This window comes from Osmia lignaria, chromosome 6, assembly GCF_051020975.1.
Source record: "Osmia lignaria lignaria isolate PbOS001 chromosome 6, iyOsmLign1, whole genome shotgun sequence".
Lineage (NCBI taxonomy): Eukaryota > Metazoa > Arthropoda > Insecta > Hymenoptera > Megachilidae > Osmia > Osmia lignaria.
The window spans coordinates 11,065,277-11,078,390 of record NC_135037.1 but is presented as its reverse complement, the minus strand read 5'-3'; the positions used below and the strand labels follow the sequence as shown (position 1 = coordinate 11,078,390).

At 40.6% G+C, this 13,114-nt stretch overlaps 2 protein-coding genes across 12 annotated transcripts in view; one reads left to right on the top strand and one right to left on the bottom strand.

Moving 5' to 3' along the window:
- Positions 1-13,114, bottom strand: part of Ten-m (teneurin transmembrane protein Ten-m) — a 329,037-nt gene that overhangs the window by 75,070 nt on the left and 240,853 nt on the right. The gene's annotated exons all lie outside the window — the stretch shown is intronic.
- Positions 9,207-12,625, top strand: LOC117607570 (uncharacterized). The gene is made up of 2 exons (XM_034331425.2): positions 9,207-9,298; positions 9,926-12,625. Exons 1-2 carry the CDS (start codon positions 9,233-9,235, stop codon positions 10,880-10,882), a joined length of 1,023 nt encoding a protein of 340 aa, XP_034187316.2. The 5' UTR covers positions 9,207-9,232; the 3' UTR covers positions 10,883-12,625.

Below are 13,114 nucleotides of genomic sequence, written 5' to 3'. Positions count from 1 at the left end.
CTTAACAAATATAGAACAAAATTGAAAATAATCCATAGTATTTTAATAATAGACATTCATTTCTCGTATCAAATTTTTACAAGTGTATACACATGTATACTCATAAAAATTTCATAGGGATATTAAATTTTGAACTTGAAGATTTCCCAATCGTCCAACAAATTCACTTCGCCAATACCCGTGATCCAATTTCGAACAGACGGTACATTTGAAACGAAAATAAATCAGGCTTACAACAGTGACTATAAATCCAACAAGACTAGATGCGATTTGCTCTATCCTAGTATAAAAATGTGAAATACTTGGCACTGCAATAGTCTAACAGTTGATGGTAATAGCAGACTGCTTCGATTTCAAAGGCTCAGTGTCTCGAGCTCAGCCTTGCATTTGGGAAATTATTCCAACCGCAATTTAGTTAAAAATTGTAACGATTAATAACTAATGAAAAAAAACAGCGTTCCCTGCAGGAGGCGCAAGAACGAAACGGCCTTGCTCGTTCAAGTGCATTCTGACGGCAATTAAACTTTTTCAATATATTAAGCGAGCTGCTCGAAGCGTGTCTGATGTTTATAGATTGCGTCAGCTGTCGGGTTCACGAAACTATGAATTTTTCGGAGGGCGGAATAGCGCGTGAAAGGGCGTGGAAGCGTCTCCGGCGAACTTTACCCTTCCATCTACGCTTCGCGGAGCTCACGCGTTCCGCTTCCTCCTCGCGGCAACCCGTTGCTTGTCCAGCTAAGCAGACCGTACCAGACGGCTGCAGCTGCACAGCAGCGATTTCCGTTCTGACAATTAACACTCTGACCGCCATGGTAGAAACAACGCAACGCTGAATTATTAAATAACAGTGATTTTGAAATTTCCAGCCCTTTAAATGTAAACACAGTTATCTAAAGATTATCGAAAGACGAATAATTATCTGAATTATCTACAAAATTCCAAGCTCTCTAGATGAAAAGGGGATGGGGAAGAGTAGCGATTAACAGGGCAGAGCTTAGGAAAGCCACAAACCAGCGCTTATTAAAGCAGTCCTAATTATATTTCAATATACGCTTGTGAAACGCGAAGCGTTCAAGAAAGGAGATTGGCCGAGGAGGAGGAGGAAAGGTTGACGATGGTAGTTCGCGAGTACCGGAAGAGGGATGAGTGGAGAATGGCAAGAAGGGTGGTGAAAACGATGCAAAGGGATGCTAGGGCTTGGCTTCCAACCCCTCCAGACCACCTCGGTTACCCTCGAGCTTGCAGATAAATTTGCTGCTCGTCGATCCCTCGGTCTCATCACCTGCTCTGCTCTAATTAATAGCTTCGTCATAGATTACCGAGGGGGATATTAAAATAGCGTTCAATCCCCTTGCCGATGTCGAACCGGTACGTTTTCTTTTTCTTTTCGAATGTTAACAGAGGATGCTTGGTATGTTTGAAGAACGATGGGCAAATTTCAATAAAAAAATATTATACAGAATTAATAGGTGTTCGTCAGGCGTGCAAGTACGCGAACTGTGGATCCAGGTTAGATAGGTGTGCGCTGGAGAATTTTCCACGGGGCCATCGTGTCAGAATCATCTATATATTTTCGAGCAATTAGCGTCACGATCTTTTTCTAGCGTGCGCTTAACTTTGACACGGTCTGTCACTCCGAGCCCTGGTACCCTTCAATCTCAGTTGTCTGCTATTCGGATGCGAGTAATTACGCGTCACTCATGCCTCTTACGTTCGACGAACGTACTGGCGAACTTTCCTCGTTCGAACACGACCCACCGGTGAAACTTTTGTCGCTTCTAACCAGCACACCTTCCCCTTTCACTATTTTCACCTGTTCCGATCTAAATCAAACATCTCTCATTTATAAATCATTTATGCGATCGCACCTATTTACAGAGGAAAATAATTTAATCCCGTGGAAACTTTTAGTTCATAATACGTAATACGTAGAATTATCGAAACAATGAAAAGCCGCAGATGTTTAAGCAGCTTTGCATCAGCTGCACAAATGGAAATTCATGATAATGCATCTATCGTAAACAACTCCTTTGTAACGAATGATAATTTTGTAGAAACCGAAGAACGTTCGATGACCTACCGATTGATGTATCGGAACAAACAAGCGTACTGATATCATTCGTAAAACTTTTGTAGCACGGAAATTGCGTCGTTTAATTAAACGCGTCGTATTATCTCGTAGCCATGATAATTTTACAATATGCTGTTTTATGCGCATCTAGAACGAGAATTTATAGAGAATCATTATGAGATTTCAATAATAATTTATTCGCTGTTAAATATGTATAAAGATGGCACGTTATACATATTTTGTATATGGACCTAACCCAGATTTAACTTGTATCCGGGTAACCTATACCCTTGGGCAAATTTTGAGTAAGATATTAACCCTCTGGTAAACATTAATTTCTGTCAATTTTCATATAAATAATTCACCAAGAAAATAAATATTACATTGAAGATAATATTAAGTTTGCAATAACTTCATAAATAATTATGTACTAGAAAAGGAGTTGATTCTAGCATGCTTGGCGGTTGTGATTATCGGGTGTGGATCAAGCTGGCGAAACGAGTGAAATTTATTTTTAATTAACGTGCAAATGAATGCAGCGACGACCGTTTGCTGCTTATCAGAGATGCCATTCGTTGGCGTTGATAGCACTCGCGCATGCCGCCCGAAGAGATTACTACTCGTGTCCTGGGACGAATCTGTCCGCGAAACGACTGTCCAGGAAGTGACATGGACCTCGTCATCGTTCGGTTAAGAAGCATTGGAACGAAAAATCGTGGCTTTCGATCGTTCCATTGATGGACGTCTAGATAATGAACATGTAATATATATATATATTTTTTTTTTTTTAACCTTAAACCTACAAAAATAGAGAAGATTGGACAAGCACACCAGTTATAAAATTTTCAAAATATATTATTCTTCGCATTGAAAAATTTCTTAAAAATGATTCATTTTCAAATGAGTTTAAGTGGAAAAAAGCAGTAGACGAACGCTACCAATTCCCCCAGGGATTAGTGTAACACGAACGCCAATATTACATTAATTAACACCAGCGTTACTGTGATAGGCGCGAAACACGCATCAATGCAGCCGTAACGTTAACGCATTAAATCGACCATTTCCGGTTGATTAATCGACGATTGATGACCCTGCGCAGACTGGATGCGTAATAAACGGATTCGAGTCGCGATGCCATTGACACGTACCCGCCAGATATACACTGATTAATGGATTCACAGCTGGAACGGGGATACTTTTGCAATTAGAAGAACTAATATGTTACCAGAATTTCTACAATGTTTGGAATTCATAATTTTCCGAGCTATACGATATTAACTGAAGGGTCTAGGCCTCTACCTTGTATAACACGTTGTCGGAATGATAAAAATAAAAAACGAAAGACGAGGATATATGGCCCAGTCGAAGGAATTACCAACGATTATTCGGGCAAGAGTACAAGAGCCGCGAGGGAAGACGAAGGAACATTGCGGTTTCTTCTATCTGCGAATAGCAGCGAAAGGTGCGCCTTTGCTCCGTGGCCGTGTTCCAGACGCGATTTACGACGTCCTCGAGGTCGAAAAGAAACCGTACGATGAGACTACAAGGGATACATCGTTCCTCGCCAGGCTGAAGATGAAAGGGACCGTACACGCGACTAACTGGAAAAATAAAATGATGACATACGACGACTCGAATGGTAGCAGACGCGTTACTGGCTATTAATAGGGGAGAAACGTTTCAAGCATAATTCGCGTAACTACCACTCTTGACTTTAGCTGTCTTTTGCTTCGTTTTATTGTTTGGTATTTTTGCTAGTGGACCAATCGAGTAGTCCTAGAATTTTTTTTATTATAAATCTTCTTTTTTGGAAATAATGAAAAATAGAAAATATATAGGTATGCTGACATATTAATGAGACTATTGAGACTTATGACAAGGTATTTGATTAATTTCCAGAAAATTGTCAATGAAATTGAGAGGTCAAAATGATTATCACTTCTATTTACGATTAACTATATACATTTTTGATGACGCCCCTTCATTTCGTCTGTTTGACAACCGTTATCGGTTAATTATCTCTGGCTGCGATACCAGGTAATTATACGACGGAAACTAGATCACTCTCGAGAGTGGGCCAGTGACCGGAAATACTGACCGGAAGTATAGCTTTCCGCCTGAGATTTGCTTCACCGCTATTCGAACATCCTTTTACGATGGAAATTAAATTGGAAGCTTGATATAAGTTACGATGTTCAGACTATTCATATTTTTATTTTTAGATTGTCAACATTTTAAAATTTAAGACAATTTAAATTTTAAAATTTCAATTCTTAATTTATTTAAAGTGCCAATTATTAATTCATTTAAATTCATCCATTTCAAATCCATTTCTTTTTTGAACATTTCAAAATCCGACAAATACAATAATGATTTTCCTGTCTCTGATATTAATACATACTTCCATTTCTCATGATATTACTCACTGCTGGATATTATACAAGAAGATAGTATTAAGATTAAAGTTAGATAGCTGAATAGAGATAGAGATGGACAGAGGTAAAAAGCCAGTGAAAAGCGAGAAGGAAAAGGGAGAAAGTCAGGAAGTGGGGAAGTTTTTATTGGTGTGGGGACCCATAATTGAACCCACATAAGTACTCTTTTCATATCATCGTAGCGAAATGATGAAAGAGGATTACAGAAATCCCGTGGGACCAAAAGCTGACATAGAAGTGGAAAAGGAGCAAAAGAAACAAAAGTCGATGGTCAAGGAGACGAGTCAAAAATGCAAGATGCACTACTGGACAAATTTATTGCAGTACTTGAAAAATCAAGAAATTTCTGTTTATGTTGTATTTTTTTAATTGCATTCCGTAAAAATATGAATATTTGCTTGTTTATCACAACTTTTAAAGCTATGCATGTAATGGCGGATTACAGGAACGGAATATCTCGCAGAGCGTTCTTACATTCCCGTCGATACGTTTCGACGTGCGGTTCGCGAACGTGCCGTAAGTGGTCTTGGACGATTTAAGCCCGGAGAAACGAGCTCGAAATTCACCCATTCCCGTCTAAGTCCTGTACATTTTGCCGCCGGAAGAGATGTTCGTGACTCGTGAGTTCCTGTGAATGGTCTTGCAGCTCGCAATCGTCGACGTGCGAGAGTATCGTTTCAAGGAAATTGCGATACCTACCCAGATATTTACTGTAAATTGGAACCTTTTTAACCTTTCATACATCAAAATTCTTACCAGGGATTCTCTTAACCTTCGAATAGGGGATGCTTTATGACCGACACAGTATTCGGATATAAGGTCATTTTCACTCGTAATAGTGCCATCACAATTGTATACAAGAATTTAAGTGAAATTAAATTTCAACTCTAAATTATACATTTTAGAGTTTTTCTACACTGTATCAATATTTTCCTTGGAAAACAGTGTATACATATTTTTGATTCAGTTTCCCTTTATATTGTACATATGTACCTTGTTCGAGACTGTCGCACAGAAACCAGCAAGTCTCATTGGTTTTTCTCACCGGAAATTAAACCTCTTTTCGTCGAACGTTACAGAAACTGCTTTAGGAAAAAGAGGGGCCGTGAGGGGGTCGGGATCGTTTCTTTTTTGCATATTTCTACGGGACCGTCGCGACGGCGAGCAGTTCATTTCCTCGATTGGATAGGGTCTAATTTCTCTTCTTTTCAGATCGAACAGTTGATGACTCTTCTCTAGTGCTCCGAGAATATTTAGCAAAGTAATGTTTCCTGCCGAGACAGCTTATTGTCGTTTCGTTTGTTCCGTTACCGCCTTTTATCCTCCCTGTAATTTGTCCCAACTGTGTTTCCTAGAAAAATCCCTTTGCACTCAGAGGATTCGCAGTTTCTGGAGAAGCGAATATTACTTCCGCTGCGATTTTCGAACAATCACTTTGAGGCTATAATTAGAAGCACGAGGTATTAAGGTTACTCCAAATAGAGATTTTATTTTTCATCAGAAATATTATTTCTCTGAACGAAAGAAATTTGAAAAAATTCATTTTTCTAACTTTTTATGCATCCCAAAGTTGGCTACTTTTTGTTCTATTTTTTTACCGGAAATTACAATTTACGGAATAGGTCGATATCTTTGACGTGCAGTGATTTTAACAGAGAAAAAGCGCAAAAATATTTCTACGAACAAATCGTGAAGCGATCATTCGGGCCGTGCAAAAAAATCCCGTACAGCAATATTTTGTATTCCACGTGGTTTACCCGTGAAAAAGATGTAAAATCGGGATACGCGTATACCGTTGCAATAATAACGAATTTCTAATGGATTTAGACACTCGGTATTTTCCTATTCAAAAAAAATGCAGGAAATTACCGATCGCCGAAATTATTATTTCGCCAGAAAAAAATTATAGTACAGCGATTCTCAATTAATGACACACGAGAGAGAGCAATGCTGAACAGATCGATTTTGTCCAATGTCTGTATTCCATGATCGGCAACGCGTTTGCATCAAAAGCAAATATTTTAACGAACGTTAGCGGATGCATCGGCGCAAACATCGTGAATAGAGAGAGAGTTGGTCGCTGATCAACTGTAAAATAAACCGTTCGTGTTACAGGGGGAGGAAACGAGCGGGGGGCGTATAATGCCTGTTAATTCGGAATCGAAGTGAAACTTTCCGTTAAATCAAACGAGACATTCATGACTGCGGTGGCCGGACTCTGATCAATGCGACAGCGTTTACACCAGTTCGTTGGGAATCGAGTTAAAGAGCGTAGCTAGTACGTGTACGAGCGTGGATAGTAATCCCAGGATAGGTAAACTTGTTAATAACAGGGCTACCCCTTGAAACTATTGATTCATATTGATAGGTACCTTTAACTTCGGTCTCATGCATATTCATGCAAACGATAGAACTGAGAGGAGCTGGAAAATAAACAAAAGAGACGTGATACCCGGGTTAATGGGGTCATTTTTGGAAGTAAAAAGTCTTTCGATCGAATAATCGAATCGTGGCAACTCAGCGTGTATAGGGTATAGAGGGATAGCTGGTCGGTTTAATAACCTCGTGGCCGAGATTTGTCGCCTGTCGACGCGTCGATGGCAAGCTGTAACCCGCTTCCGGGTGTTCCATGCATCGACGATCGCCTTTGGGGATAGTCGGTTCAAAGGTTCACTGTGCAAATCGAACGTGCATGTTTTAAAAGGCGGCTCAACCGGGCCGCAAAATTTTCAACTAGCAGGGAAAACGATGGGAATTTACATCGCGGCTTTTCGATTTAGAAGGGAATTTTCTATGTATTCGATAGACTATCAGAAGCAAAAGCGAGTCGTGTTAAGGTACGATCAAGAGTTTAGATTCACTGGTAACAGAGCTACTTTTCGACTGTACAAGTCAGTTGGGTGATATCGCATGACTCGAGAGTAGAAATAGGTCACCACGATTCTGGCAGATAGGATCTTTCCTAACGGAAGACAGGCGCTAGATATCGAGCGGAATACTGGAAAAGAAAAGGAGTTGAGAGTGCGCCTTGAAAGGCAACGGGATGGTTACGGATCGATCATTCCTACGTACAATAGGAATGTCCACGTTCGATTTGTCTCTCGACGATGCTTCTCGTTTTCTTTTCCTTTTCTATTGATGTCTCTTGCACGAGATTCCACCCACCACTTGCGTGCCACGCTATGCACCAACGAGGTAGTATAGTCTTTTCTTAAGGAAAATGGCGATATAGAAATGTTACTAGGCAATATGAATAAACTTCAAGCTTGAAAAATTAGCTTTCCAAAATCAAAAGAATTCAAATTCCAAAATTTAGATTTAAAAATGCCAAATTGCAGGTTTCAAAATTTGTATACCTTAAAAAGGCTAAAAAATTTCGAAATCCATATTTTGAAATGAAATTTTCCTTAGAAAATATTTACACACGAATTTTTCCCTAGAGTGCCATTTTTCCCAGGAAAAGCAACAGCGCTCGATATCGTAGGTGTACAAAGTCTACAAAGTATTCTGCATATTGAAAAAGGAAATTCTCTAAAAATCCCAATCAATTACTGTTAACTCTACAAGCCACGAAATTCAATCTCTTAAAATGATTCCATGCAACGTCGTTGCATATAGCACACGTCACGCTCAATCGCCATTATTCTGTCGGGCATTCTAAAAAGATAGATAGAACTTAAAATGGGGTCGGTTCTATTTCAAGAAATTCGGTCAATTAACCAAGTACACTGGTTGAAAGTCGAGCAATATTCGCAGACAGGCTCGCATTTCCCGATTGAGCCTCGACTGCCGCACCTGCTGCACTATCCGTTTTAATTTCAAGTCATTTAGTCAATGCGTTCAGGCGGCATTGAATCAAAACGTCCGACCGGACCGTTACCATGCACCAAACATTCTCTACCCTTTACGCACGTGCGTTCGCGTGTATGAGTCGTCCATCTCTCGTGTCATCCCCTCGCACCCCTCTGCCGAGCAATGAATTAATCAGTCAGAGTGATGAGGGACCGCGTTCACCGTCGCGTTCCGACATACATCGATGCCGGAGGACGGTTCTCGACGCGATGCCTCTGATCTGTCGATTCGCTCTGACGAAAGCAACGCACAACATGCTCTGTTCGCTGGATTCAGAGGTATCGTTCAAGATTATCGGTAACGCGTCCACTGATTGGCTGCCTAAGATTTGAGTGCATTTCGGTGACTGAAGAGGAATCAATTGCAATACCCACAAAATATCGTACAGTTATTATAAAATATATAGTACGATATTTATATCAAAAGATATAAGATATTTATATCTGTTTACAAATTGGGTTAATAGTGACCCAAACTTACAAAACATTTACTATGTCAATAATGTCGTCTGTGGAATGCTAAATATCCTTTCAAGCGATAACGCGTGCGAAATTCATAATAATTTAATATTGCGTCACAATGTATTATAATTTCAGTAAAAACATTGTTAACGCAGAATTGTATTGTTTTCGAAGAAAAAAAGAATAAGAAGTTGTGTATGTTTTCACAATTTGTTACAATGCTAAATGTAAATTAGAATAAGTAACCATTAGTTATGAAATGACACTTAATTATGCAATAATTACAAACACAGCTGCACTAGATTGTCTTCGCCTTTTATTCGTTTCCGGGTGTCATTCATCGGTTTCGTATAAATACCCGACTGTTCGAGGATGAAGATGTCAGTACCAAAGTACGGAGTTGAAAAGTGATCATGTCTGCGAAACTCATCGTTTTCCTCGCCATTGTTGGAGCGACCTACGCTCTTGTCGCTTCTCCTGTAAGTTACTACTTTTTGAATATATCACTATACCTTGTCTTACAAACTTCGTAAAAATTGCATATTTTGTAGTTGAAGAAAATATCCGTGAAATATATGTATATAGTATTTTAATAAAATGTAATTAAAATTTTATAAGTTCCCCAGGGAATTTTATAGCCCCAAGGGTACTAAACCCTCAGGTATAGGGAATTTCACAAGTCCCTTAGGGATTTTTATAGACCTGGGGAGAATTTTATAGGCCGCTCAAGGAATTCTATAGCTTCCCTAGGGGATTTCCCAAGTCCCGTAGGAAATTTTACAGGTTCTCTAGCTCTATTAGTCACATTAAGTGTCTAGAAAATTATTACATTGTGAATCTTGTTCCAATTATAATACTCCTTGGAAGGAGTAGACAGTTCTTGAACCCTATTAATTTACTACAAAGTACGCTGCATTAATTTGTGTGATTGTATGATTTTTAAATATTTTATCATCACGCCTGAACACAAAATTCTGTACTAGTATCCTATACAAGATAAGTAATGTAACCAGAATTATCCCAAAACAATACAGTTGATCAGCACTGTACACTCCCTTTTCAGTGCCCCTTTTATCGTGTAAATAATACAAAAAATTTATTTTCAGAAATTCAGGAGGGACGTTGAGAGCGGAGGTTCAGCGTCTAACTCTTCTAACGCATCATCTAGTGCATCATCTGAGAATGGAACTTCAGCGTCTAACTCTTCTCACCCATCATCTGGTGGATCATCTGAGAGTGGAGCTCCAGCATCTAACTCTTCTAACGCATCATCTGAGAATGGAACTTCAGCGTCTAACTCTTCTCACCCATCATCTGGTGGATCATCTGAGAGTGGAGCTCCAGCGTCTAACTCTTCTAACGCATCATCTGAGAGTGGTTCTTCTAGTAGCTCCTCTAATAGTACTTCCAGTAACTCTTCCAGTAACTCTACCAGTGGCGCTTCCAGTAACTCTACCAATGGCGCTTCCAGTGCCGAATCCGCTGCAGCCTCAGCCGAAGCCGCAGCCGCTTCAGCCAAAGCCGCAGCCGCTGCAGCCTCATCCGCAAACGCAGCTTCAGCCTCAGCTTCTAGTAGTGCCTCGTCGTCAAATAATACGAGCAACGACATCCAGAAACAAGTGGAAAAACTCATAGCTGCAAAGAATCACACCGCCATTTTAGACTTCGGCGGTCTCCCTAACTTGAAATCATGGCTGTCGGAAGTAGACTTCACCGACGTCACTTTCGTCGCCAAAGTGCCCAAGCTGCCAAGCCTGCGTCTGTTGCCCCCCATTGTTGGCCTGAGGGAAAGAATCGGACTGGCCAGGGCTCGTCTGCTGGCTCGCCTGAATGGTACAGATGACATACCAACCGCTATCCAAGATGCCACCATCAAGGCTATCCACGCCGTCAACCCTACCAAGGCTCTGTCCGATTTGGCTTACACCATCTTAAACACGTACTACACCTTGGCCGTGAACAGTCCATTGCTCGCGAGGACCGCCATACTTGCAGAGGGAGTAAAACTGGTCACCTCATCGCTCCAAGTTGTGGTCCGAGCTAGTGTTGAAATTAGCATCTAAGTATGGTGTGCTAGTACTGAATCAACAATTTATGACGACGCTCGCTTGATCAATGGACGCAGACCAAAATTGTAATTTCTGGCTTCACCAGGAATTCCTCAGCATTTATCATATTAAATTTGATGTGCAATACTTTAAGTTGCAATAAAATTTTTAAATGCATTAATGAATTTCAAGTGTTTAATCGATTTAATTAATTTTTTAATTCGAAAATTTAATATTCCTAAATTTCTCAACTTCTGACAATTTGAAATGTTGATAATTCATAAATTTTCTCCATGAGTCCTTCAGTGAGCACTTGATTTAGCACCCGGTACACTGTAGATAACGAACAGGAGCATTTCCTTCTTCGCTAACAGTTGCTGTATCCCTCCGCACAGTCATCGAACGATCAAGCAAGTCTGCTTCAACTATCGGCGCTTTACGGTTGGTCGCCAATCCCTCAGCTTCTCGTTCGTTCCCTCTGACCTCGTGCGGTCAGCTGGATCCCATGGCCAAAGGTATTAATAGGCATAGTTCCGAAAGTGAAGTATATACCCTGTTTCAACGGAGAACAGTAGAACACCACGGCTATATTCGGGGATGATATAAGCTACGGAAGAGTAGAATACTTGGCCGACCAGCCAGCCTGCTCGATCGACGTTCATCGAGATAATGGATTCCATGTGCAATTTAATAAGCAGCCTTGCTTCTGATTTCGATGCCACGCGAGCCTACCGTTATTGGCAGCTAATTACGTGCAATTAGGCGGAACGCATTACGAGATTAAAGGGGCATACAAATGGCAAGAAATATGAGATAGAGTCGACACAATATCTGCATATACGTTTAAAAAAGAAGGTATTGTGGTATACTACTACATTTGAGTAGATGTACCCTTACCAAAGAGGCGAAGGGATTTAAAGAAATCGTAAGAGAGGAAAGTAATGTCTCTTGAGATGTCCAGGGAATTTCTGAATTCCCCGAATTCAAAAATTCTAAGATCCCAAAATTTAATAATTCTAAAATTTCTAAGATACTTGGCCTACCCCAGAAAAAATCCTAATTATCTCCGACGAGTATGAATGCGTCGATCGATCCAGGTGAAAATCCAATGAAGGCAAAATAAATAAGAATCGAGCGTTTCATTTCTAGCCAGATAGTAGATTTTAGCGTTGCCTGTCCACGCTGCCAAGATCTCCGCAAGCCCGTATTCTCCGCCATCTTCTGCGGGGCCAGCACCGTAATGCACCTGCTCGATCAATACTGCTTACGCGGCATCGATGCACGCGCCACTCGGTACCGTTCAATCCAAAGGACATCGAACGGAATAATGTTCGTTGCGTGTTTCGGAAATCGTACAAAGCGCTTTACTAATCGTCGATGCTTCAATGCTCGCTTTTAACCTTACCGATTCAAACGTAACCAACTCTCATTCTGTAGTTGGAAATCGAAACGCATTTGTCAAAGGCTCTGTAAAGGCAGCTGTGCAACGAAACTTGCGCTTCGAGGCTGTTTAAATATAACTGGGAAACTGACAATATCTCGCGAATGCTAATTGGATCCGGTGTGTTGGCTCGTGGCGAAGAAACCGGGTCAGAAAGGGTTACATATTGGTACATGCGCGCTTACGTCGCGCACGAACACCGTTCGAAAATCAATTTAGGTCTGCGGATAGATTCGATTTCGAGTAGAATCTCTGTTAAATTAAGTGTAATCCTCGAGCGGGTGTAGTTCTTATAGGTGGTTTCAGTGATTTTAATGACACGGACCGTATAGATTTTCTATTAGCTACGCTGTCTGTAGTTTTAAGTGGATCGTTTGGATGCGTGCTAATTGTTTTTCTTAATAAAAACTAGTTGAGTTTCGATAGGATAAGTTAACAGAATATATCCTGAATATCTTTAGGTAGATTTACGGAACACATTTGTCCTTGAATGACAAATAAAGAAGCTCGCTAACTCTGCATAAACGCAACAAAGATCCGTAGAAATTCAGTTGCACAAAGGTCGTTAATGCCGGAATCGATATCCGTTTCCGGATTGGTAACGATACAATCAACGTGACCGCCAAGAAGCTCGGTCTCGCAGCAGAGATAGCTAGATTCCATCTAGCCGATCCGAGCCCGTGCTAGGCATTACCTATCCGTCTATCCTCTTATCCGCCTACCCATCATTAAGACTATTAAAAATCGATGACGGTTAGATGGGAAGACAGGCGAACAGACGTGGGTCGATGAATATTTCTGGAAGG

What these genes read in the sequence shown, in the direction of transcription:
- LOC117607570 (XM_034331425.2), top strand. Translation starts at nt 9,233, where the DNA reads ATGTCTGCGAAACTCATCGTTTTCCTCGCCATTGTTGGAGCGACCTAC. An exon ending in ACGCTCTTGTCGCTTCTCCT is followed by an intron (nt 9,299 to 9,925) that starts GTAAGTTACTAC and finishes ATTTATTTTCAG; the next exon opens with AAATTCAGGAGGGACGTTGA.